The sequence below is a fragment of the Triturus cristatus genome, chromosome 9 (assembly GCF_964204655.1).
Source record: "Triturus cristatus chromosome 9, aTriCri1.1, whole genome shotgun sequence".
In the NCBI taxonomy this organism is placed as follows: domain Eukaryota; kingdom Metazoa; phylum Chordata; class Amphibia; order Caudata; family Salamandridae; genus Triturus; species Triturus cristatus.
The window spans coordinates 526,594,263-526,622,145 of NC_140592.1; the positions used below are offsets into that span (position 1 = coordinate 526,594,263).

At 46.1% G+C, this 27,883-nt stretch overlaps 1 protein-coding gene across 2 annotated transcripts in view; it reads right to left on the reverse strand.

Annotated features, from left to right (window-relative positions):
• The window catches only part of LOC146798240 (sulfotransferase 6B1-like), a 464,989-nt gene that overhangs the window by 255,729 nt on the left and 181,377 nt on the right, over window positions 1-27,883 (reverse strand). The window contains exon 3 of one of the 2 annotated variants that reach the window (XM_085625519.1): window positions 25,843-25,932. The exons of the other annotated variant lie outside the window; for it this stretch is intronic. Within the exon in view, the coding sequence (XP_085481645.1) occupies window positions 25,843-25,932 (90 nt within the window). The remainder of the gene's footprint in view (window positions 1-25,842; window positions 25,933-27,883) is intronic. 2 annotated transcript variants of the gene reach the window in all.

The following is a 27,883-nucleotide window of genomic DNA, read 5'->3' on the forward strand; positions in this document are numbered from 1 at the left end:
TTAACACTTATGTCACAGTTCTATGGTGTCCATCAGAAGCCACAAGGATTCTGTCATTGCTAACTCACACAATACTTCATCACCCCCTTTGTTAAATAAAAGGTGTCATTTTTTACAAATATATACACAATCATAGCTCTTTAATGATTCTTCATGTTGCTTTGATAGCACGAACTAACCGTGTCTTCAGAAACTGAAGACAGGCAGTAGAAGTGTCCATGACCTGCGTTGGCGATGTAGGAACAACAGCAACCAGGGGGTTTTCACTTGACTTTTTAGACCCGGTATCTACATTTACATCAGTGCCGACAAGCGATGAGCCACATGTCGGAAATACGAGGAATCTCATGCAATGGCCTTCCCAGGACGTTGGGCAGTCACCATGTGTCCTTTGCTGTTCACTACATGAAAGGGCTCAGCATAGACAGGAGCATCAGATTTTCAATTTCTAGACTGTTCACTGATATCAGTCCCATATCAGCAGTGGTGCTGAAGCTGAGTAAACAAGCACTTAATGCCGTACCTTCAAGTACATGAAAAGGTACTTGTACTTTTGTTTTCTGGTATTTCATCATTGCTACAAATGAACCGCGATTCTTTAATGGCATTGATGCATCCCATGTACACATTAGACTTTGATGCAGTAAGTCGGGGCAATGGAGATAGTTCATTGCATTTCTCATCAGGCATAATGTGATTTTCGGACAATATTTGAATGTTTTTGGTGCTTTGTAATGTTGACTCTTCTTTAACCTGCATTTTTCCTCACATGCGGCCAGCCCAACATCAGCAGGCTTCTCCGAGGTAAACATCGAAATTATAAAACCATCTTCTTCACTTCCTGTTGACATTGATACTGAAAGACTGCTTGACGAAAATTTAGATGACGATCTACTACATTTGGCATCGACTTGCCTCAGTTGGTGTTGTAGCTTGGCCTTGTGGGCGTGTGTCAAACGCTGCTTCTGGAACGTTTGGGCGTCCATGTTGTCTTTGCGCCATGACGCATCTACTTTTTCCTTCTACTTGCAGACCATTACAAAAGGATTTCCCTCCCCACAGCCTTTACTGATCTGTCCAATGGCAGGACATTACCTTTGTGTGGAAGTGCAAATCCATACTTAAAACACAACTTCTTTTTCTGTGGAGACATCACTCTGCATTTCCCTGCCTTGTGCTTTGGCTTACTTTTCATACTCATGACTGACTCACTCTGGGCATCTCCTTCCTCCATGTCAGCAGCTTGTCGGTCAGCACGCTCCTTAGCTCTGGCAGCCATGAGAACATGCTCTAGTTTAAGAATTTTCCTCAGCATTCATCATCTAAATTAATCTGACAGGCATCCATTAATAACTCTGAGGCGCATAGCTTGCTGATGGGAAACGGCATTAACAAAAGGGTCGGAACCACTCGTGCCATTACAACGCAAGCATAACCACGTTTGCCTTTACCACGCATATGCCTTTACCATGCATAACCCTTTGCCATGCATGCCTTTACAACAATTTCCATTGTAAAGCCAGAAAAGGCATATGCGTAATAAAGGCAGTCAGCTCTCTAGATAAAAGAGAACTGGGCAGAGGTGGGAGGTGTTGGAGGGGGACATCCTGCTCGGACGAGATGGGAAGGCACGGGAAGGATCACGACGACGCTTGGTGAGTAGCTTTCTGCTTTTAGGGCTGGGGTCGGGTAGTTTTCAGGGATGGGTCAGGGTAGGTTTTAGGGATCAGGGTGGGGGGCTGGGGTGTTTTTAGGGCTGGGGTTGGTATCGTTTTTAAGGCTGGGGCCAGTTGTATGGCTCAGGGCGGGAGGCTGGGGTGTTTATAGGGCTGGGGTCAGGGTGGGTTTAGGGCTGGGGCAGTGTTAGGGCTCAGGGAGGGGGCTGAGACATTTTTAGGGCTGGGGTAATTTCAGGGCAGGGGCTGGGTTTTAGGGCTCAAGGCACATTTAGACACAGCATGGGGTGCTTGCAGCGCAATAAGTCACTTTTGTATTTTGTTCTCACTACTGAGTAGTTCTTCTTTTCAACCATGGGCACAATAAGTCGGAATGAGGTGAAGTTAACTCCACCGCACGAATCAGCCATTCCTTGTTTGTATATTTTATATGTTTAGTATCCCCACAGGAGCTCCCTAGAGAATATCAACATATACAGCGAGTATTGCATGCATTAAGCATGAGTGTATGTGTTTGCATGGTGTGCAGGAGAGACTGCTAATGGTAGGGATCTAGGTCCTGATGAAAGCCATGGACCCCAAGTGGGCCATAATTTCCGGATTAAATATATAGATCGGTGGGACACAGGAACAATAACATCCCTATTATCCCCACTCATTATTTGTATTTAATTTCCCTCTAAAAAGATATTATAGGTATCAAAAAGGATTCTTAACCATTATCTCAGAATTCCTCACCTAATGACCAAGTGGTACTTTCTCAATAACAACAACGTACTCCCTGACTTTTGAGCTCATCTACCACCCTAAACAGATGGGCGATGGGCAACCCAATGATGAAGCATGCCACCTAGGTTGGTGGGTGAGGGTTCATCTGGATGTTTTATAAGAATCAGTTTAACACAAAAGCTAAAGAAATAGAATCCATGTATTCAGGTAATTCCTGGGTGACACCGTTTCAACCATTATTTATTAGGAAAAGTTACTAACTTGAAAGAACCGGTTTTCAGCCTGTAAAGCAGTAGATTTACATACTGTGGACACTCCTGCTATCTAGTGTTGGCTCAGAAAGTTAAAAGTTGTTTTTCTTCTAAAGAGGTGTTTATGTTTCAAGGTTCTTGCTTCTGAGGAAGTGATTAGGGCATGGTAAAACAATAGCAGTATTAGCTACAAACCTATTGTTACAAGCAGGCAACTTTTGAACAGATTCTTGCCTTTTGTGGGTGAAAAAGTAATCCACTGTTAGGGTCACCAAACGTTGGAAGTATGTGTGTAGAATGTGAGAGTTGAACTCCCGTCCATCAGATTGTCGGTGATTTCTGTTGAGCAGTTGTCAAGTTTGTTGTACACCCAAAGGAGATGTTCTGATTATAAGTGAAGATGATGATGCATCGGCCAATGCCATTTTTTTTGTACAAAGCTCGACAACTGTGGAAAATCCAAAGCCCCGTCTTTCTTTATGAAGTACGTAGTGATCATGTTATTTGTTTAAACACACACCACTTTTTATTACCGTATGGGTAGGAATATTTGAGGGCTAATCGAAGTGCCACTAGTTCCCAAACACTGATGTGAAGGAGCATACCTGCCAACTCACACTGTGCTACCTTGTGACACACGATATCAGCCCCCATCACACGTCTCTGAGGTGATGAGCCGATATCACACGGTGGCAGGAAAACCGAGGTGAAAACCACAGTAAATAGTGGTTTTCCAGCTTGTTTTCCGAGGTTTCAAATGCATACGTCCATTAGGGGTGTGAAAACACCCCATGACATCAGCACCAGCCTCAGCAAGCTTTTTGGGGGGAGGGGTGGGGTTCAAAAGTGCCTCGTAGGGCACGAGCCCCACCTCTTTCAAGTCCCTGCCCCCTCATCACACTGTTAGATTGTTCTTCAAGTTGGCAGGTATGAAGAAGCCAATCCTGCAGCGACAACTGGTTCTGTGTAGGTAGGATGCCCAAGTACCTTAATCAATCTGGGACATGCTTCTGTGTTTTTTTGTTTGTTTAAATTTGTTTATTGGGATTTTACATTTCTTGTTACAAGTTAATACTGAATCATTAACATATTATAACATACATTTGCAAGTGTTTGATTATTATTTATACTAAAGAATTCCATAATCTCATCCTACATCAGAACAACTTGGAGAGGATATCTTACGACAGCCTGGGAGTTGTCTTCTAGCTTAACTTGTCATACATTAGTATGTTTTGTGATTTCTGGTTGGGTGAGTATCCCGGGGGTGTGAGTTGGTGTTTTGCCCTCACCTCTACCTTTGTATGTCATCTCATATAGGATTCGTGAGTGCATTCCCTGGCGGAATAAATCGGTTTCGGAAATACCAAGGGGGAAAACAAAACTGTGAACAGTGGGAGGGAAACTGGGTATGGGGGGAGGTGGGGAGCGGTCAGATTATACGTCTGTGTCAATCGGTGATGTGGCTGGCTGTGGTTCAGTTTTACTGTACCGTTGCGTGTGTAAGGGGGAGAGAACTCGTTTGCAGGATTGAATGGGGATGTGTCTGACATGTCCTGGACATGTCATTGGTTGTGTGTGTCTTGTTGGGAGATGCTTCTGTGTTTATGATCCCCTGCAGCTGTTGTTCAAGAAACTATTTATTTATTTACAAGCCCCTTGTGCTGCTGGTACATCACTTTTTCGTATATTAAAAGGGATGCACCTGCAGCCCAAGGGGCTCGTAAATAGGCCCCTATCTTCCAAGTAATACATCTTTGTAATCTACCATTGCAGACTGTGCTAACATAGGGTGTCACCATCACTAGATCAACCCATTTCCCTCTCTAGTGGCCGTTATCTGGATAAATATTCCTGAAATGGACACGTGTAATGTTGCACCCAAGACTATGGTAGTACAAGATGCCACAATTCCTAACAGTTTCATTATCATTCTCCTATTCAGAGGATCTGACGTCTGATAAAGGGGAAGCACAAATTGAAATATTATGACCGTATCATTCCCTGTCATCGCCTTTGATGTGGCTTCTAGTAAAAAATGATGTCTCTTGTGGCATTTGTGCCCTTTTGTGGCCAGGGCTGCTGTTGCTGGTCCTCGTTGTCAGAGCCAGCGTACATTGGCTTTGTCTTTGCCCAGGAAGTAGGTCGCACCGGGGCTACACCGGGGCTACTGGAGATATTTGTTCTCTGAGAGATATTTGTTCTCACAGTCAGAGTCTCTCACAGGCACATCACAATATTCTGCAGGTGGTCCACATCATTGTGCATTTCCCTCCTGAGGCAGATTAGTTGTGGTCCTTGGAAAGACACAGGGTACAAACCATATGTTGATTTGACCACAGAAATTTGCTATTGCAAGAAAGGCAATGTGTAAACAGTGTCTTTTCCACACGCTGCAAAAATGAGTAATTCTCATATGACCTGGCCCCAGCTCTCCAAATCACTCAGTTCTGAGTCAGCCGCAGTTGCTCCTGTCATTTTCGAGTCTGTAAGGTCCCTACTCCCAGTTCCCCAGGGGTGAGTTTGTGAACCAATGTACAATGGTAACTGAGAAACGTCTGACCCTGAATGTGGCAAAAACACTTTATAGGTGTAGCGTGTATCATGGTGGATTATCTGTTCCAGGGGAAGTAGCTTGAGACCTCCAAACTGAAACTCATTAAACTTGTAATGCTCTATGCCAAACGCTAGATGGCATCAGCGTGCAGGGCACCGCATTGAATATTCAGCTACACATGCTGCAAACTCATCACATCAGGTTCTATCCAGACTTTACAAAAGCATACCTGCCAACTTGAAGAACAATCTCACAGTGTGAGGAGCGGGAAGGGCCTTGAAGGGGGCACGGCCTTGTGCCAAGAAGTACCCTATGTGTCACTTTTGAACCCCACCCCTCCCCAAAAGCCCCTCCTCCCCACCCCCAAAAAAAGTTTGCTGAGGCTGGTTCACACCCCTTGATGGAAGTCGGCAGTTCAAAGCCTCGGAAAACGAGCTGGACAACCACTATTTAACGTGGTTTTCAGCTCGTTTTCCTGCCACTTTGTGATATCAGCTCCTCACCAGGAAACCGTGTGATGGGGGCTGATATTGTGTGTCACACGGTGGCACAGTGTGAGTTGGCAGGTATACAATAACTGTGGAATAGGCAAGATAAAGGTTTAATGGAATGAAGTGAGCTCTAAAGCAGAGAGGAGTTAATTATGCCATGCTTCACACTGAAAAGTTAAACATTTTGTTTGGACAAATCTCACATTTTTGTGGACCCATCAACAGATATGGTCTTTTCTGGGGAAGTCCTTCCAGCAGACTGGGTGCTTCGCAACAGTGATCACCTCTACCTGGGGCCACTGATCACCATTGTAGGGGATTCCAGTTATGACGAATAGATTCTGGTATACCTACAAGTGAAACAGAGGATGTTGTTTATCAGCCCATACTTTTTTCCCACAATAACTACTGCAGAGCAATATACCCGATGACATCGCACACATGCACCCTTGCATCGTGACACTGGGAGTGGTGTCAGGTTATTTGTAAAGATGAGGCAGAGACTGTGCCGGAAGCAGTGTCAGAGGATACGTAAAGATCTGACAGGGGCAGTCCACGAACCACTCGTGTGCCTCTCCTTGACACTGTGTAGCTGTCCTCTTTATTTGGCTGTTTTGTCACTCTGCTCCCCATCACATTGGCGACGAGGATAGCCATGTTTAGTGATGATAGATATCTGGCCGCACCACAAGAGTCCATGATGTGATTGGAGGAAACAATCGCTGACCAGCACCCGGCGGGGACCACAACTGCTCAACTCGGACACTGTCAGCTCAGACGCAGAAAAGGAGGGCACAGTTACAAAATTACCACCAGTCTCATGTGGTACAACAGCAAAAATGCCTGGAGTAGCGTAATTTTGGCTCCACCCTTACATGTCACAAATACATAATACATATGTGCACTGCATATTCAGTGTGCCCTAACGTTATTAATGTAAAGTGAAACCTTTTGATGTATTTTACTGAAGTGATTTCACTGTAGAATTAGAAACTCATATACACTGTGTGTCCTAACTGTATTAAACAACATTTATTGTTTAGGTGATTGAATAAAACCATCCTCTCATTGTTAAAATGTATTTACTCTAGAAACAAAAAGGTTTTATGTAGTGTGTGCACTAATGTTTCATATGTGCATCTATAATATAGTTCTTAGTCACATTTAGAGATGTGTGCTCAAAGTTATTATAGCTTTATGAAACTTAACATGAATCTAATGTACTGACAGTTTCATTCATTTGTGGTTAAATGGGCACATGCATATTAAATGTGCACCATTGATTTAATATGTTACCTTATCCTGACTAGGCCTGTATTTCTTTCTGCAAAAAATAGTGTTTTCCATTTTCTTCACAGGTACATTCACATGGTTTGTTCGCTCGAGCATAGATGCATCATGCAACACTGTACTAGTGCTAGGGAGAGAGAGACTGAGAAAAGGACCTTGGCAAGGAACATTGAGAGCCAGAGAGTCAATTGAAAGTATCCATGTTTTAATGTAGCAAGGAGCCACAGGTTCGGTAAATGGCCCCTTTGTCTAACAGTGCGACCACTTCTGCGTCTATCAAAGCTACCTCTGGGCGGGAAAACTGGATAGTTCGAGGTGGAACCAAGTGTCTGGGATCGCCGCAGAACTCTACATGAAACTCTTGAACCGTTTGTAACACCCTAGCATCTGCCGTGACTTTTTCCCACTGGCGCACAAAACCAGCCAATCGGCCACCCACACGCACCAAGGCCTCTGAAGTAACACTTACCGGCGGAAGAGGAGTTGTCCCATCCTCTGAAGCCACGTCCTCTGGCACGACGTCCTCGGGAAGGGTAGAAATTATTGTACCTTTGCTGGTTCTGGTACTGCCCTTGCCTGGGGCGTTGCCCCCTGGAGTTCTGGGGGGCTTGGCCGGTCAAGCGGCCCCTGCCTTATCCGGCCCCCCGGAAAACCCAGGAAGAAAAAAAACTTTCTTATAGATGTCAGGGCTTTGCCCAGTGACGTGAATGTGTTCACGAACTTGCCCAGTTCCTTTATAAAGGGTTCTCTGAACAGACCTCCTTGGGCCACCGCTCCAGCTTCTGAATCCGATAAATCCCCAAGCTTTGGATCCACTTTTATTAAAAAGGACCTCCGTCGCTCTGTTGAGAGCGCACAATTCGCATTGCCAAGGAAGACCACGGCCCGCTGAGCCCATCCAGAGAGGGCCTCTGCTGAGATAAGGGCGCCAGACGATTAAGCGCCTCCCGCCATATGTAAGATCATGGTTAGAGGTCCTAAGGTGTCCAACAATTTTTCTTGGCATGCCCTCCAAGATCTGTCTATCCCTTTCTTTGGATCTTTAATGAATTTGGCTAAAACAGTTGCCATCCTGGGGTCTAACTCCGGTGTCCGTGCAACTTTGCCATCCAAAGAGGGACAGGACACTCTGACCGGAGCCAGCTACCAGCGTCCTACCCCATGGGCATCCGGATCCTGCCCACCACGTAGCTTGCCACCTTTGTGAAGGGGGTCCATTCTGAGGACCTGGGATGCATGAGTTATGGATCCAACATGTCCGACTCATTCCCTGCCCCCTGAGGCTCTGAGGGTCCCGCACCCGCTGACGGGCGCCACGGTCTAGACGTTTCAGGCTCCTCGTCTGTGTCTGCTTGGGTGTCATATCCTTGGGACAGGCTAAGCGGGACAGGAAGGGTCGGGAATGTGTACTGTTTACTGGAGTAACCACAGGCAGGCTGTGTGCCAGAAAAGCCTCACGCAACCGCTCGAAAGCGTCCTGGTCTACTCCATCCACCCTGGGATGTTTCGTGGGAACAGGTTCAGCTTCTTGCGCACCCTTGGGAGCGGCTGGGGTAGTAGGCACTACACCCTGGGATGTAGCTGGATCAGTGGGCGCTACTGGGGGCCACCGAGAACACAACTGCTCCAGTTTCAGGGGCAAACGCTCCTCCATAGGAGCCTTAACTTCCTCAACTGCCTGGTAGATGGACGCATCCACTGCATCATAAAACTCATCATCCCAGGGCAGTTGGGCTAGGGGATCCTCCTCCCACTGCATGTCGGCCTGGTTAGACATGCCCACACGTGTAAGCAGTGTGCTCTTAAACTTAACACAAACGTGACACCAAATCTATTGCCTCCACAGCCCGAGGGACTGCGTGTTAAGTGCTGGGGACCAGCTAATTGGACAGGGCAGAGTCCAAATTTGGTAAGTATGGGGGGGTACCCACCCTTCAGGGACACTACCTACACACACCTAAAACTCGAGCCCAAGAAAAAACCCTGGGAGCGTGTCTCTGCAGGTCTTGCTTTAACCTGCTGCTGGCGTGATGAGACAATTACACCCAAAGGGCGTCAGCAATTAAACCACAAACACCGACTCAGGTTTTCAACCTGAATGTCAAGAGCCACCCACTACAAATACAGACCCAAGGCCGGTGGTAGCTCTCCAGGGAGCAGGACACAAGCAAAGGGCGCGTAGTGAAAAAAAATCCGACTAACGGTAATTTTCAACTGAGCGCCCGATGCTAACGAGACGGCGCGCAAAGCGTGTCTCACAGCGCCCTCTGGCGGCCTGAGGCTGTCCGCACCCTTCAGCAGGTGTACTCGGCGTCAGGTATGCTCCCCCACGGAGCCCACGAGCCAGTGCTTGGAGGACGGCAAAACCACCGGAGCAACAGCACGCAAAAGAAAACCCCCGCGTGACCGCGCAGAGAAGCCATCGACACGCGGAGAGAACCTCACATTCTCCTCATTCTCCAAGTAACTGGAAAGCGTTGGGCCTCTCAATCAGGGGAAAAAACATTTCTCATTCAGTAAACAGTAAACAGAGTATTGAGGCACAAAATAGAATGGGAACGCACAAACATGAAACGAGGTCGCGGGAGCTCGAAACCGGCCCACAATTGCGTTATAACTGTCAAGCACACTTTGGCCACAATAAGGGTAACAGAAAATTCTGAGGGCTGCGAGCAGCAAAGAAAGAGGATGGGCAGTGACTTCGAGGAGAGACTATATCGGACATTCAGTGCCGTGGTTGGCTCATGGACTTGGGGATATGTTGTCCCTTGTTTGTTTTCTTTTGACCAGCATGTTCCCGAGGGTGTTTGGGAAATGTGGTCTGTTTATGAAGTTTTGAAAATGGCTGCTGTTAAATAAAGCAAAGAAAGGATAGCATACTCCGAAGCCTCTGGTCCTGACATAGAATCTGATTTGTCAATTCTTCTTACGATGGAGGTTTTACCATTGGGCTTAACTGATCTGTGTCTGCTCTAAATGTGCACTTTTCCATTGAGAAATAGGTAATAAAACACGGTACACATAAAACTGACGTTAGATGAAGTCCTCTTTTGGTACCTAAGTGAAGAATAATCAGTCTGGCATGAATGTACTGCATAGTTACTGATTCTTCTTTAGCAACAATATACACAATTCAAGCATACCATCAGAGGAGACTGTCTATGTTCCTTAAGAGTTTGCAAGTGGATGATACAAGTATTATTATTCCCTCCCAAAACAGATAAATCTCTGACATCACCCCTTTGCATGTTACCGTGTAGTGTTGTTATTTCAATTTATAGAGCGTCCTGCAACCTATAAAGGCACTAGGCACTAGGTAAGGGCGAACATAGTAAAACATACGAAAACTATCATACTTCCCATTAAAAATATCTCATACAGTCATTCTTTGTTAGCGGAATTGTAAGTTTTACATAAAACATTTCTGAATATCTTGCTATGTTCTTAGTTCCCTATGTCACAGGGATTAAATTGTTTTAGAAGATATTGGAGATGTAGCACAGAAGTTGAAAGGTTTACCGATGGAGAACAATTGATTATTAGTAACTCCTGATAAGTGTTGCTTAGACACAACAACAAAGGTGCCATTACTCCCCTTCAATAGTTTCAAAAACACTGCCCCAGGTCACTTTTTTTAAATGCCAAGATACTGAATGAACTCGCTAAATTTATAGGAAAGAAATATATTGTATTTGAAGGACAGCATTATATACAACACAAGGGCACTACAATGGGCAAATCAATTACTACAAAATATACCATCCTGATGATGGAGTTTCAAACTTACTCATGCATGGTCCCCAGGATTACAAAAATACAATGATTGTATCCAAACATGGATCAGATATATCAATGATCTCCTCATTATATGGAGGGTCAGTAAAATATTACTTTTAAAATACATCAATATTTTAAATCATAACCTTTGGGACTTCATTTTACTGATACAATTTCAAACAACACTAGTGTTTTGGGATTTACGGATCTCTGATGTCAATCAACATTTTTCTATGTCATTTTTAAAAACAGACACTGCCTCCAATTCGGTTTTGGGAGACATATTTGCCACACTCACAGTACTATCAATGTGATCCATTATGCTGAACTAATTAGGAGCAAGAGAAATTGTTCAAATATATGGGAATAGCATAGGAAATGGTATCTTGTTTTGAACAAAGTAGTTACTCTGAAAGATGCCTTAACGAGGCAAGAAGGAAAGCTGACTCAAAGACTACATTAGACCTATTTAGATATAACACCTCTACAAGTGGACCCAGAAGTCCACAATCTAATATAACTATCAGATTATTAGCACAGTAATGGAAACAAAGCAGAAAATGACTCAAAATTATTTTAGAAATGGCATCTTTTACTAGTGAATAACATTGTAAGAAACATTTTTTTTGCAGTTCCTGATTTAACATTCTTAAGAACAGAAAATCTTAGAGATACACTGACCAGGAGTCTCTATACTCCTGAAAAACACTTTGGAAAACAAACAAAAAACCTTGTTGATACTAATAGGATGTATTAAATTTGGAGGGCGCAGTATCTGAGAACTATCAATTAACAGATGACATAAAATCAGGATAATGCACAGTATGGAATTTTTTAACAGGTCCTTCATAAATCGTAAACTTACTTTTGCCATCTATACATATTATTTTATCTGTGTGATCTTATGTATATAGGAAGTACAATTACACACCTAAGGGACCAATTCCGATGTCGTTCGGAAGGCCTCTGAATCGGATTTCGCTTTCCCAGATCTGAATCGTAGCCCTCGTTTCTGACCGAATCGTACACAGGTCCGAACAACCAAGTACCATGCAAAGATTGCGTACTCGTTGACCGAATTTTTTCCGGGACCCGAACCTGTTCATACGACTCGTTCGTAGCCGAATCATGCAGTGCAATGGAGCCAAATTCCGACCGAGCGAGTACGATGCATGATTTGGAAAGCCGCTTCGCCTTGGTCTCGGTGAGACGAAACCGCCATGGGAATCGTAATTTGGGGGGCCGTAGCAGGCCCCCCTTCACCCTGGACCCTCCGACTCGTTCATGGGGGTGTGCCCATTGGCCCCCTCAATCCAGACATACACAGTGTGGTGTGCACCATGGTATGCCCGCCACAGGGTGTACACTTTTCCCCACCCCTTTTTGCTATGGGAGCATGTGTATGTGTCTGTACACAGGCTCCCATAGCGTTCAATGGGAGTCTGAGCGAACCGAGTCTGTAAGCATATGGCTGCATCGTACTCGCTCATTCGGACTCCTGGAGCACTTTGTCACTCGGAAAGCCCTCCGGATCAGAGTCGTACGGAGGGCTTTAAAACTATAAAACATATGTGGACCCTCATGAAAGGAAAAATAACCAGTGACAGCCCATTTTAAGCAATGTCATAATTCTCACTACAAAGAACTGAAATGTGTAGGCATCTATCATCAGCATAAAACCCTAATAGGTGAGAGTACAGAACAGAAGATGAGACAGATGGGGGTCACATCTGATTATTTCCCTATCTACTGTACAATCAGATTGCCTAAATTAAGATGAGGGACTACACTAGGTCTACAAGATAAACTATCTTTGTTAAGCTAACCATCAATCTTGGATATGAATTAATCTGTTATCAGTCCCTCCTACCTCTCTTTATCCGTGCAATGGTAGAGTGACCTTAGCACTAAGTGAGCGCTTTTCTGAATTCTAATGACTATTCGTGGACCATAACAAGCTATTGCACTTTATAAAAAAGCCTTTTATCTGCATAACAAATGATCATTACTCAACAGAGAATGAAATTAACGCAGAGGATTAAGTTATGGTACATAACAATAGGGAATATAAGAAACTATTTGTAGCATTTGATGTCATATTAAGATAGATAGCTCATTATATGTTACATTTATTAATGTTATGCAATTTGTAACCCGGATTACGCATTGCATTTATAAATTGTGCATCCCTGGTTGCAATTTAAGTGATCTCAGATGAGATCCCATAGTTGGCTTTGTTTCCCAGGAACACTGTGGTAGCCGTTGACATTGTACTGATACTTTTTCCAGGCTTCTAGACAGCTATCTGCATCCTTTCATGAACGTTTCCATCATCCTAATGAATAGTTACAAACAAACACAGTAGAGAATCATTGGTTCTACAAAGTGTACATACAAACTGAAAAAGCTTTGTCTTGCAACAAGGGAACCATAAGAACATATGTGCAATTACTCTATGGCTAAGAACTTTTCATTACTGATCATATGTAGCACTGAAGAATTGCAAAACATCTGTAACACTGTCTCTACCTATTGTGTACTGTAAAAAAGACACTACGTTGTGGACATCATTGTAGGAGAGTAGGGTCTGCTTTCTATGTTCACCCCCACTTTTTGCTTTTGCTTTACTGGTTTACGACTTAGATGTGGCTGTGGGCCTGCTAATCAGACCCACAGCCCTGCTGTTCTCTCTCTAAATTACTACTATGTACTTTAGGTGCATAACCCATTTGGATAGGATCACCTTATTGGCCCCTGTACAGTGTACCCTAGGTACCCAGGGCATAGGTGTACCCTAGGCCTACCAGGGGCTGCAGCATGTATTGTGCCACCCCTGGCCTGGCCTTCCATTTTGACACAACTGGCTGATCACTCAGCTGGGGCAAGGTCGTGTAATCACCCCTTGCTTAGGTGTAGTATTCCTATACCTAACTTACATATAGACACATGTGTACCTATCAGTCACTCCTATGGCAGGCCTTGACAATCCTGGAGGCAGAGTGCTTGGTAACATGTGAGATGGTGCTCTAGCATGAGCTGAGCCTGTCTGCAGCTTTCGGAACCTTGTCCTTATAGCTGTTCTATGATATAGCCTACCATATACTCTTAAAGTGCCTTATAATCTTAGACGGTTATGGTAACTATGGTTGGGCTTTATCAAAACATGTCGTGTAAGGTGTCTAACACTCGGGAATAATACCCCCATGCCATTTCTGGACATGAGAATATTATTCCCCCCTTCTAGAGGGAAAGACATGTTAAAATCATACTTCAACTGTTAGCCTCTGACCAAAGCCTCAGCATCACAAAATGGATGCTGCTGCCACGACACAAGTCTGACCTCCTGCTGCTGGGAGTGATCCCAGCCAGGGAGGCCTGGACAATAGGTTTCCTGCTTGGGGAGGTGCTAGCACCTCCCCAGACAGCCTTTAGTGTATTGGGGCAGGGTGGGCTGAAAGGAATGAGACATGCCTGGGGCACACAAGGTGTTCCTTGCATAGTCCAGTTCAAACCGGCGCTGGGGCACTCCAGCCCCAGCTCTGGCGCGAAACTGGACAAAGGGAAGTGGGTGTAACCACCCCCTCCCAGGTCCCACCCATAAGGCGTGACCTAGCAGGTATCCCAGCCCCCCAGATTAGTATAAGAGTGGGAGTTGGGCCTCAAGACTTTAGATTATCCTGAACCTGCAAAACTGAAGAGAAACTCTGGACCTTCGACATTCGACGAAAGAAGAAGACTGAAGAATCTCCCTTGTAGCCAAGGAGTGGCTACCCTGTGCAAACAGGCACCATCAAGAGACTACCCTTTGCTTTGTGAAACGTTCGACGAAGAACCGACTGCAGAGCCCGACCAGAGCCTTGATTTCCAGACTTCTCCGACCCTCATCCACATCTGCAGCAGAGCTGAGATCCGTGGAGGCGACGAGCGACGTGGGACCGGCTACCTGGGAAAAGTGGCTAGTAACTTACAGCGCAGCTTCTGAGGTACCCTCGAAGTTGTGCACCGGGGATTGAGAAGCCCCAACCCCAAGCACCATCTGCACCGAAGACCAGCCCCCCACACTCCACGAGTCCTGCGTGGGGCCCTTCAGCATTTTCCTGCTTGCCGCGTCTGTCCGGTTGCTTGCCCGCTGGCTAGTGGCCTTTGTGACGACGCTCCCTGAAATCTTCTGCGCTGGTTTGGCTCCTCCAGACTGGCTCCCGCTTCTCTGCAAAGAAGAAGCACCCCAGACCTTCCTGGTCTGCACCAGAAGCAAGTCCCTTGTTCTTCGTGGGTTCCGCTTGCCAAGGCTTGGTGAGTCCTAGTCCAACTTCGACGCCGCCGACAGCAAGAGCCTTCGTGGGACAGCTCGCCTCCTGGTCCTGGTCGTCCTCGACGCTTCCTGGTCCTCCTGGCTGCAGCGACAAGCTTCACCTTCACCTGCAACTCTTCACGACATCGCCTGGTTCCTTCCTGGTCCCACGTGGTCACTGGCTAGTGACCTTGACTCTGTCCCCTCTGCTTGCAGGTTTCTTCTCTTCTTGATCCCAGCCTTGGGATCCACCGGACACTCTTCACTGACTGCCTGTCAGCATCTTTCTTCAGGCATCCATAGGAGTCGACGACGAAAACGACGCATCTTCACCCCTATGCACCCGCAGCCTGTGGGCTAGGTAACTTGGGTACTCCGGTGCTCATCAGGATAGTGACTATCCTAGTGTCTAGTTTTCAAGTCTCAACTTCCTAGCTACTCCGGAAGTGTCCTAAATCTATCTATTTCTAAACTGTAACATTGCTATTGACTTTTACGCATTACGCGTGAGTGTTTCCACTCTGCACACGAATCCCGTGGGCCTCCCACTTCCTAACTAACGCTAGTGTAGTGTAGCCCCAGCGATTCCCTAGGCCTAGGCCTATTCTATTTCCGTGACAGTGGTTCTTATACCACTTCTTTAGTATATGGTTTGCGTGGCCCCTAGGGCCTAACTGTATTACTTACCTGTGTGACTTACTGTATGCATTAATAAGACTGTGTTGTACTTACCTCTAAACTCATAAAGAGTGCTGAGGGTTTGCTTAGAATAAATACACTTTATTTTATATATATATCTGTTGTGGTGTCCTTTCATTTGGTATTCAAGGGATTATATATGGTATCACAGCTGGCTTCACATGCCATTCAGAGTTTAGCCTAAGACTGCTCTTGTCCATGCTACCACTAGGATAGCTGGTCTATAAGGTTGACTTTACAACCAATCACCATAAGGGTATTTGGACTGATATAAGGTGTACACTATAACTAGTGACATCATACATCAGGCCAACTTCTCACATTGGTGAGCAGCGGTTGGGATCTGAGCTTGCTGTTGTAATACCATTGTAATCTTGAGATACTAAATTGAAAGATCACACAGATATTGTCTAGGTACATATAACATAGATTATTATACTTAAGTCCTACTGGACTTTGTAGTTGTAGGTTGAAGGGAATAACACACCCTGACTACAACTACTAGAAAGGTTTAGTAGATACAACTAGTGTAGGTAGGTGCACACACCACACCCTCACTAGATCATGCCTCTGGGAGGAGATCAAGTAGATGCTCTCTCAGGAGGGGCAGGTCTGCAGAAGACCCCCTCTGGGTATGATACCTTAACATTCCAGGAGATGAGACAATTGTGTACCTCCAGAGGAATAAAACAGGGTGCAAACCCTACCCTCCTTCAGTTAAGACAACTCCTAGAGGAGTATGATGCTCAGAGGGCATCTCAGGAAGGTGCCCTAGGCACAGAGGAGGGTCTACCCACCACAGAGGAGTCAGATGGGGCTTCAGATGGGGAGGTAGACAGCCAGAGCCAAGTAAAGAGACTTAGCCAGGCTAACTTAAGTTTACATGGGAGTTTGCATGGGGTCCCCCCATACAGACCCACAAGTAGACATTCACAGAGAAACAGGAGGGACAGATCCCCTTCAAGGGAATCCATCCACTCCCATGTCTCTAACATCTCTAATGCTTCCTCTCACAGGGGAATGACTTCACCTGAGAGAAAGGAGCATGCAGCCAGAATGAGGGAGGCTAATCTGAGGATTCAGAGGGAAGAACTTGCCCTTGCCAAAGAAAAGCTTGCTCTGGCTAGAGAACAAAAGTTAAGTGGGTTAGAACCCACTGGTGGCAGCAACATTCCTAGAGATAGAGACAGGCACTATGATAATAGAAACCTGAGCAAGATTGTCCCTCCCTACAAGTGTGGGGATGACATCCACAAATGGATAACTGCTTTGGAGAGAGCTTGCAAAGTACAGCAGGTACCCCAAAGTCAGTGGGCAGCTATCTTGTGGCTCTCCTTCTCTGAGAAAGGAAGAGACAAGCTCCTCACAGTTAGTGATGAGGATGCAGATAATTACACTGTCCTGAAGAGTGCTCTGATTGATGGGTTTGGCCTAACCACTGAACAATACAGATTGTTGTTCAGGGATACCCAGAAGACACAGACTCAGGACTGGACTGACTTTGTAGATTGTGCCACTAAGGCTCTGGAAGGCTGGCTATTGGGAAGTAAGGTTAAGGACTATACAGGATTGTATAATTTGATCATGAGAGAACAAATACTTAACAACTGTCAAAACCAGCTATTGCATCAACACCTGATTGATTCTGATCTGACTTCTCCCCAAGAATTGGGAAAGAAGGCAGATAGATGGGTCAGGACTAGAGTTAAGCAGAAAAACCAGAACCAGGGCGGTGATCAGAAAAAGGCAGACCAGAAGGGTAATGATCAGAAACAAAAAGACCAGAAGTCTTCACCAGGCCCCCAAAAGGCTCAGGGGGAGGGTGGTTCCAAAAAGGATAAGAAGAAAGAAGGCCAAAAGAAACCATGGTGCAACTATTGTAAGTCTACCTCACATTGGTTTAGTGAGTGCACCAAAAAGGATAAGCCCCCAGCCACCATTGCCCCTAAGGCAACTGTACCCCCTAGTTCAGCTGTAAGTGGTGGTTCCCAGCAAAAGGGTGTAGTAGGGTTAACCCTGGGAACTGAGGAGGATTCTGGCCTAGTCAGAGTACCTACTCAGGCTGTCCTGATCTGTGATGGGGACTTAGCTTTGTCCTCTACTGTAGGCCCCAGTAACCTGGGCAAGTACAGACAGACACCTTTTATCAACCAAAGAATGGCTCAGGCCTACAGGGACACTGGGGCTAGTGTCACAATGGTGACACCTGCTTTTGTGGACCCTGGACAGATCATACTAGGTGAGAATTACCTAGTGACCAACGCTAGCAATGCCACTACCTCCCATAGTGTGGCTATTGTTAACTTCTCCTGGGGAGGGGTAACTGGCCTCAAGAAAGTTGTTGTTAGTTCAGACCTTCCTGTAGAGTGTTTACTGGGCAATGATCTTGAAACTTCAGTTTGGTCTGAAGTGGAGTATAGGACCCATGCAGAAATGCTGGGGATAGATGCACATGTCCTTGCTGTGACCAGGTCACAGGCCAAAAAGTGCAACACTGAACAAGTGCTGGATCCTGAGACTATGGACCAGTCACAATCCAAGAGAAAGAGCAGTAGGGTTAAGGCTGTGCCTTCCCCCCTGCCTCAGGTGATGGATCAGCCCTCCCAGGAGGATGATTCTGAGAGCCCTGAAGGAACTGTCCTAGAAGAACTTGAACCTGATCAGGTTGAGTTTCTTGGGACAGGGGGACCTTCAAGGGCAGATCTGAGGCAGGCTCAATTAGACTGCCCCTCTCTTGAACCCCTCAGACAGCTGGCTGCTGCTGAGGCTGCAGGGAATGCTCAAGGTACCCATAGAGTGTATTGGGATGAAGGGCTACTGTACTCAGAGGCTAGAGACCCCAAGCCTGGTGCATCCAGGAGGTTGGTCATACCACTGAAGTTCAGAGGCTTCCTTCTAACCTTGGCCCATGATATTCCCCTTGCAGGACATTTAGGCCAGAACAAGACTTGGGACAGGCTTGTCCCTCACTTTCACTGGCCCCATATGTCAGAAGATACTAAGGAGTTTTGTCGCTCCTGTGTCACCTGCCAAGCCAGTGGCAAATCAGGTGGCACCACAAAGGCCCCCCTCATACCACTACCTGTGGTGGGGGTCCCCTTTGAAAGAGTGGGCATAGATATTGTAGGACCAATGGACCCACAAACAGCATCTGGGCACAGATTCATACTGGTGATAGTGGACCATGCCACCAGGTACCCAGAAGCAATTCCCCTGAGGACCACAACAGCTCCTGTTGTGGCAAGGGCCCTGCTTGGAGTGTTCTCCAGAGTGGGCTTTCCAAAGGAGGTCATTTCTGACAGAGGTGCCAACTTTATGTCAGGATACTTGACTGCAATGTGGAAGGAGTGTGGTGTTAACTATAAGTTCACCACACCCTATCACCCACAGTGCAATGGGCTTGTTGAGAGATTCAACAAGACCCTAAAGGGAATGATAAAAGGATTACCAGACAAGCTTAGGCGAAGATGGGACATCCTTTTACCCTGCCTTCTGTTTGCTTACAGAGAGGTCCCACAAAAGGGGGTTGGCTACAGCCCTTTTGAGCTTTTGTTTGGGCATCCTGTAAGAGGACCCCTGTGTTTGGTGAAGGAAGGATGGGAGAGACCTCTCAGACAACCCAAACTAGACATAGTGGATTATGTACTTGGTCTCCGCTCCAGGATGGCAGAGTATATGAAGAAGGCTTCTAAAAACCTTGAGGCAAGCCAAGAACTCCAAAAAGCTTGGCATGACCAAAAGGCTGTACTGACTGTTTACCAGCCAGGACAGAAAGTGTGGGTGTTGGAGCCAGTGGCCCCAGCAGCCCTCCAAGACAAATGGTCTGGACCCCACACTATTGTTGAGAAAAAGGGAGAAGTCACCTACTTGGTGGACCTTGGGACTCCCAGAAGCCCCCACAGGGTGCTTCATGTCAACAGATTGAAGGCATATGTTGACAGGGCAGACATGGGGCTACTCATGGCTACAGATGAGGGGCAGGAGGAAGAGAGTGACCCTCTCCCAGTCCTGTTGACTCAGAACCCTGATGATGGCTCAGTTGATGGTGTGGTCTTTTCTGGCAGCCTCACTGTCCATCAGCAACAGGACTGCAGACAAGTTCTGCAGGCCTACAGACATATGTTCTCTCTGACCCCAAGTCAGACAAACTGGTGCACCCATGAGGTGGACACTGGTGACAGTCTGCCTGTGAAGAGTAAAATCTACAGGCAACCTGACCATGTCAGGGACTGCATAAAAGTTGAGGTACAAAAGATGTTGGAGCTGGGAGTCATTGAACCTTCAGAGAGCCCTTGGGCTAGTCCTGTAGTCCTTGTGCCAAAACCTCACACCCAAGATGGTAAGAGAGAGATGAGGTTTTGCGTGGATTACAGAGGTCTCAATGCTGTCACTAGGACAGATGCCCACCCAATACCTAGGGCAGATGAGCTCATTGACAGACTGGCAGCTGCTAAGTTTTTGAGCACATTTGACCTAACAGCAGGCTACTGGCAAATCAGACTAGCTGAGAGTGCAAAGGCCAAAACTGCTTTCTCGACCCCAGGAGGACATTATCAATTTGTGGTAATGCACTTTGGTTTGAAGAATGCACCTGCCACGTTCCAAAGGCTGGTGAATCAAGTCCTTACTGGGTTGGATGATTATTGTGCAGCTTATCTTGATGATATTGCTGTCTTTAGCTCCACCTGGGAGGATCACCTGGTCCACCTGAGGAATGTTTTAGAGGCCCTGCAAAAGGCAGGCCTCACTATCAAGGCCACTAAGTGCCAGATAGGGCAGAGCAAGGTTGTATACCTGGGCCACCTAGTTGGTGGGGGTCAGGTTCAATTACTGGAGAGCAAGATCCAGACCATAAAGGACTGGGCTCCTCCAACTACCCAGACTCAGGTCAGAGCTTTCTTGGGCCTGTCTGGGTACTACAGAAAGTTTGTTAAGAACTATGGGTCCATAGTGACCCCACTTAATGACTTGACCTCCAAGAAGATGCCAAAGAAAGTTCAGTGGACAGCAAGCTGTCAAAAAGCATTTGATGACCTGAAGCAGGCCATGTGCAGTGCACCTATTCTGAAAAGTCCAGACTACTCCAAAGAGTTCATTGTCCAGACAGATGCTTCTGAGTTAGGTGTGGGAGCTGTTCTTTCACAACTGAATGTAGATGGTCAAGACCAGCCCATTGCTTTTATAAGTAGAAGGCTGACCCCTAGAGAGAAACGTTGGTCAGCTATTGAGAGGGAGGCCTTTGCTGTGGTTTGGGCCCTGAAGAAGCTGAGGCCATACTTGTTTGGCACTCACTTCAAGATTCAGACAGACCATAAGCCCCTCTTGTGGCTAAATCAGATGAAGGGTGAAAATCCCAAACTTCTTAGGTGGTCCATTTCCCTACAGGGGATGGACTTCACAGTGGAACATAGACCTGGGACTGACCATGCCAATGCAGATGGACTCTCCAGATATTTCCACTTAGAACATGAAGACTCAACTGGTCAAGGTTAGTTTAATGTCCCTAAGTTTGGGGGGGGGTTGTGTAGGAGAGTAGGGTCTGCTTTCTATGTTCACCCCCACTTTTTGCTTTTGCTTTACTGGTTTACGACTTAGATGTGGCTGTGGGCCTGCTAATCAGACCCACAGCCCTGCTGTTCTCTCTCTAAATTACTACTATGTACTTTAGGTGCATAACCCATTTGGATAGGATCACCTTATTGGCCCCTGTACAGTGTACCCTAGGTACCCAGGGCATAGGTGTACCCTAGGCCTACCAGGGGCTGCAGCATGTATTGTGCCACCCCTGGCCTGGCCTTCCATTTTGACACAACTGGCTGATCACTCAGCTGGGGCAAGGTCGTGTAATCACCCCTTGCTTAGGTGTAGTATTCCTATACCTAACTTACATATAGACACATGTGTACCTATCAGTCACTCCTATGGCAGGCCTTGACAATCCTGGAGGCAGAGTGCTTGGTAACATGTGAGATGGTGCTCTAGCATGAGCTGAGCCTGTCTGCAGCTTTCGGAACCTTGTCCTTATAGCTGTTCTATGATATAGCCTACCATATACTCTTAAAGTGCCTTATAATCTTAGACGGTTATGGTAACTATGGTTGGGCTTTATCAAAACATGTCGTGTAAGGTGTCTAACACTCGGGAATAATACCCCCATGCCATTTCTGGACATGAGAATATTATTCCCCCCTTCTAGAGGGAAAGACATGTTAAAATCATACTTCAACTGTTAGCCTCTGACCAAAGCCTCAGCATCACAAAATGGATGCTGCTGCCACGACACAAGTCTGACCTCCTGCTGCTGGGAGTGATCCCAGCCAGGGAGGCCTGGACAATAGGTTTCCTGCTTGGGGAGGTGCTAGCACCTCCCCAGACAGCCTTTAGTGTATTGGGGCAGGGTGGGCTGAAAGGAATGAGACATGCCTGGGGCACACAAGGTGTTCCTTGCATAGTCCAGTTCAAACCGGCGCTGGGGCACTCCAGCCCCAGCTCTGGCGCGAAACTGGACAAAGGGAAGTGGGTGTAACCACCCCCCCCCAGGTCCCACCCATAAGGCGTGACCTAGCAGGTATCCCAGCCCCCCAGATTAGTATAAGAGTGGGAGTTGGGCCTCAAGACTTTAGATTATCCTGAACCTGCAAAACTGAAGAGAAACTCTGGACCTTCGACATTCGACGAAAGAAGAAGACTGAAGAATCTCCCTTGTAGCCAAGGAGTGGCTACCCTGTGCAAACAGGCACCATCAAGAGACTACCCTTTGCTTTGTGAAACGTTCGACGAAGAACCGACTGCAGAGCCCGACCAGAGCCTTGATTTCCAGACTTCTCCGACCCTCATCCACATCTGCAGCAGAGCTGAGATCCGTGGAGGCGACGAGCGACGTGGGACCGGCTACCTGGGAAAAGTGGCTAGTAACTTACAGCGCAGCTTCTGAGGTACCCTCGAAGTTGTGCACCGGGGATTGAGAAGCCCCAACCCCAAGCACCATCTGCACCGAAGACCAGCCCCCCACACTCCACGAGTCCTGCGTGGGGCCCTTCAGCATTTTCCTGCTTGCCGCGTCTGTCCGGTTGCTTGCCCGCTGGCTAGTGGCCTTTGTGACGACGCTCCCTGAAATCTTCTGCGCTGGTTTGGCTCCTCCAGACTGGCTCCCGCTTCTCTGCAAAGAAGAAGCACCCCAGACCTTCCTGGTCTGCACCAGAAGCAAGTCCCTTGTTCTTCGTGGGTTCCGCTTGCCAAGGCTTGGTGAGTCCTAGTCCAACTTCGACGCCGCCGACAGCAAGAGCCTTCGTGGGACAGCTCGCCTCCTGGTCCTGGTCGTCCTCGACGCTTCCTGGTCCTCCTGGCTGCAGCGACAAGCTTCACCTTCACCTGCAACTCTTCACGACATCGCCTGGTTCCTTCCTGGTCCCACGTGGTCACTGGCTAGTGACCTTGACTCTGTCCCCTCTGCTTGCAGGTTTCTTCTCTTCTTGATCCCAGCCTTGGGATCCACCGGACACTCTTCACTGACTGCCTGTCAGCATCTTTCTTCAGGCATCCATAGGAGTCGACGACGAAAACGACGCATCTTCACCCCTATGCACCCGCAGCCTGTGGGCTAGGTAACTTGGGTACTCCGGTGCTCATCAGGATAGTGACTATCCTAGTGTCTAGTTTTCAAGTCTCAACTTCCTAGCTACTCCGGAAGTGTCCTAAATCTATCTATTTCTAAACTGTAACATTGCTATTGACTTTTACGCATTACGCGTGAGTGTTTCCACTCTGCACACGAATCCCGTGGGCCTCCCACTTCCTAACTAACGCTAGTGTAGTGTAGCCCCAGCGATTCCCTAGGCCTAGGCCTATTCTATTTCCGTGACAGTGGTTCTTATACCACTTCTTTAGTATATGGTTTGCGTGGCCCCTAGGGCCTAACTGTATTACTTACCTGTGTGACTTACTGTATGCATTAATAAGACTGTGTTGTACTTACCTCTAAACTCATAAAGAGTGCTGAGGGTTTGCTTAGAATAAATACACTTTATTTTATATATATATCTGTTGTGGTGTCCTTTCATTTGGTATTCAAGGGATTATATATGGTATCACAGCTGGCTTCACATGCCATTCAGAGTTTAGCCTAAGACTGCTCTTGTCCATGCTACCACTAGGATAGCTGGTCTATAAGGTTGACTTTACAACCAATCACCATAAGGGTATTTGGACTGATATAAGGTGTACACTATAACTAGTGACATCATACATCAGGCCAACTTCTCACAATCATTACCCGCATTTTATAACGATTAGATTTGCATAGATACACTATGACTGTTTGCAGCTAATATGCATACTACTAAATAAGAGTCAGTAATTACTCAATTTGACCTTGACAGGCCCATGAAGGTGGGAGACACTTTGTTGTCAAGGTGGTGGGCATCACTCACTCTCTTTTTTCAATTTTTGCCCCTAGACTTTAGTATTTCTAATACTAAATGGTGAAATATTTATCTATGACTATGTAATGCTGTGCTATCCTTTTTTAACATATGGGAAGGTGAAATCTATTAGCATTACCTCTAAGATGGCATGGGAGAACTCAGCACCCTGTGCTGTTTAGTCCAGGGAAGAACTTGGCATTGGATTGAATGGGGTCAGAAATTACTTTGAAATGGCTAGGGCAGGCTTGGGCCAAAGGTCTAAGATGTTGCTAATGGACTGGATTGGTGCCATCATATGTGAAGTGATGTGTAAGGAGCTGCTAAAGCTTGGAAAGGTTTCTGTAATGTTCAGTAGTTCTATACAACCAGTGCTTAAAATGGAAAAATAGAAGTGCATGTACCCTGTAACAGAGTACCAGCGTGTTCCTGAGAAGTGCCGGTACTCTCCAATTAAGAGTATCACTTCACTCTTGAGAAGTGCAGGTACTTACCCTCTCAAAATGATAAATTGACGGTACTCAGTAGCAGACAGTACCGGCCCATTTAATGCACTGGATAGACCTGAAAGACTGGAATGTCGCCTGCATGTTATGTAGGTGTGTATGTAATGGTGAATGCTGAATTTTTATGTGCATTCTCTGTTAAAACAAAGAGGTCTGTAGATAAGGTGCAAGGTGAGTGGCACTAGGAGGAAGAGAGTAATATGACCCTCAGTAAAAATATATGCCAAAGCAATGGGCCTTGATCTTTAATTCTAGTTCTCTGTGGGAGCCAGTGAGGCAATCCACAACCTTAAGGGCTGAGATGCCGTCCCCTACTTCTCAGTGCCTGAGTCGCAGCCCCTGGGCAGATACATGAGAACTGTGTGAGATGCAGAAGCTGGTACAGGTCTCATTTACCCTTCAGCTGCTCCACTAATAATTCTGCAAGGGATTTGAAAAAAATGATGGGCCAGTTATGGCAGAAAATATGTGAAAGGGTGAGGAGATCAGAGGACTGAGGATAATTTTACTATCCATAATCTGGAAGAGAATGGGAAAAACGAAACTAAAAATGGGTAGTTGCACCAGATCCACAGGTAAAAGGCACATTTGAGAACCGGATTCATGGAAATCCTTTGACAAAGCTTTCACAGAGACAGCATGACAAACATTTCATGACGTTCCAGATAGTGATCCCGGGTATCAGGTTAACGTTCCTACTTTTGTCTTTTATCACCAAAGCTGGTTGCTCAAATTGTGCAGAGACAGAATGGATTCCAACCAATGCAAGGTGTTTCTCAAGAAAGGAGATGGTTGCAAAAGGTAATCATGTTAATAAATGGGATTCCCTGTCTCAAAGTGAGTCATTTTCAGAAAAGAAGAGGGTAAACCATCAAAGAGCTTTCGCCTAAAATGTATTAGGAGCATCAGTACTGGACTACAAAGGTGTACTAGATCTATGAAGTATTGTTGTGGTTTAAGGGCTTTACATTTTCAAGCACAGTAGAATGCAATTTTAGGATACAAGAAATCTTTTTGTATAAATAATGTTTTCTTTGCAGTTTATTAAATCTCATTGGTCTTGGTAACACTGTTATTTTGCCGCAGAAGACCTTTGAGGCATCAAAATTGTTTTACCATACACGTAATGGTGCAGAGATGGAAGTGCTGTATTACCTTTGTTTTATTCTGAAACAAGCTGTTGGGGATGTCATCATAATAAAGATGAGTTCCGTATATTCTCGGAGCTGGTGATTCCTCCATTATCTGTTAGTAACAAAATAACTGGTCATTAGGTGGTTAACAGCAGCATAACTATATAATTATCAAAATCCCTATGAGGAAATGCAAACAAGAAGTCATTTTTCTAGAGTGGACTGTCACATAACACCACAATTAAATACAGAGGGCCCTATTAGGATGGTGGGCGGACCAGCCTAGCATTGCTGGGACCGTCCGCCAGCGGTGCAGCGGTTCCGCCCCACTAATTAGGATGAGACCGCAACCGTGGAGGTCGCATTCGCATCTTTAACATTGCGGCGGACGGTGCTGTAGGCTGCACCCGCCGCAATGCCAAAGAGGCACATCGTGCATTGCTATGCACAACGTGTCAGGCACCGCATGGTGCCTGCCACCTTGGGCATGGCAAAGAATGGCCCCCACTCCCTCAGGGGTCCGCAAAGGGTCCCGAAGCAAAAGACCGTATGCCTTTCCATGGCAGCATTGCTGCCATGGAACGGCTGCCTTTTACTGCCATCCTAATCTGGTGGACGGTGCCTGCTAGGCACCGCCACCATTTTGGGCTCCCTGGGCCATCTGCCAGGCAAACAGGATGATTGCTGGCGGTGGACGGTCTTTGCGTCCGCTGCGGACGCATTCCTCTTCCCACCGCCATCCTAATCTGGCAGTGGGAAATATCCATTAGATGGCAGAAGGACTGCCACTGCAGGGCCGGCCTGCGGTGGAGGTCCTTCCGCCATCATAATCAGCCCCTTACTCTTGAAGTTCAAAAAGAAAATTCCATTTGCATTGTAGGCAATAACAATGATATATTTAGGTGCACACACACATATATAGGAAATATGGTCTCTAATTGAGGTATATTGTATGTCAATGAATAATAATAGAGGCCTGTGAGTATATACTATATTCTTATATTGTGCTCCATACTACAATTTAATCACTGTAAATAACAGGCATCACTCTTATCCAATTTAATGGTACTTAAATTACTAACCTTGGATAGATGGATGGCTGAGTTGGTTCTGCAGGATGCAAACGTATGTCTTCAAGAGAAGCACATTTTACAGCAGCGAACCAGTGTGCTCAGAGTTTTCTAGTTGACTTAGGGCACAATTAATATCTTGTTGGTAAGCATAATCCCTCACAAGGGTGACGGAGTATTCTTACCACCAAGAAAATGGTCTGCATGTCCGATTTCGGTGAGGGTGGACTACAGGTTTAGTCATGGCAGAGGCTGCTCCATTTATGCTGTGATTAAACTCCTCCGATGGCCTTGTGGAGTGAGGGCCATTGGACACAGACCCATAATTCCACCTACTTGATTTAGATGGGTGGAATTAGAGGTCAGTTTCTGCTACCCTACCCCACCAGCAAAATCTTCGCAGTAAGGGGCAGTTAAACCTGCAAAATGCTCCTCGCGCCATGGGTGAGGACTCCTCTGCCGATGGGAGCATTGTCTTTTTTATTTTCAAGAAGAAAATACCATTTTGGGATTTTCTTTTTGAAAATAAAAAAAGGAAAAAATAAATGTAAAAAAGAAAACTGTTTAGTACAGGACTCCGTCATGTTGACCAAGTCGTGTACCAAATTTTGAAATGCGTTGATAGAGACTGCCATGACAGCAGTTCCTGGAAATGCTTTATCTGCGGTCACTTATAAATCTGGCTGGCTGGTTTCGCTACAAGGATGATAGAGCAATTTACTCTGTCGCCCTGGCAGAACAATAGGCCATCAGCCAGGATATAAATGAGGCCCTTCGTTTTTGAAAAAACCTTTTCCTATTCGAAAAATGGGTTTACTAACTTATACTAAACTTCTCAGACTTTTCTATTCTCTTCATACCGTGGGTTTACTTTCTTCTGTTGTTTCTATAATTTGAACTCTTATTTCCACAGTTTAAACTTTTCTATCTCTTTTTCTTTTTAGTAGAAAGTGCAAAGTCTTAAACATGTGTAGAATATGTATTTAGGCTCTT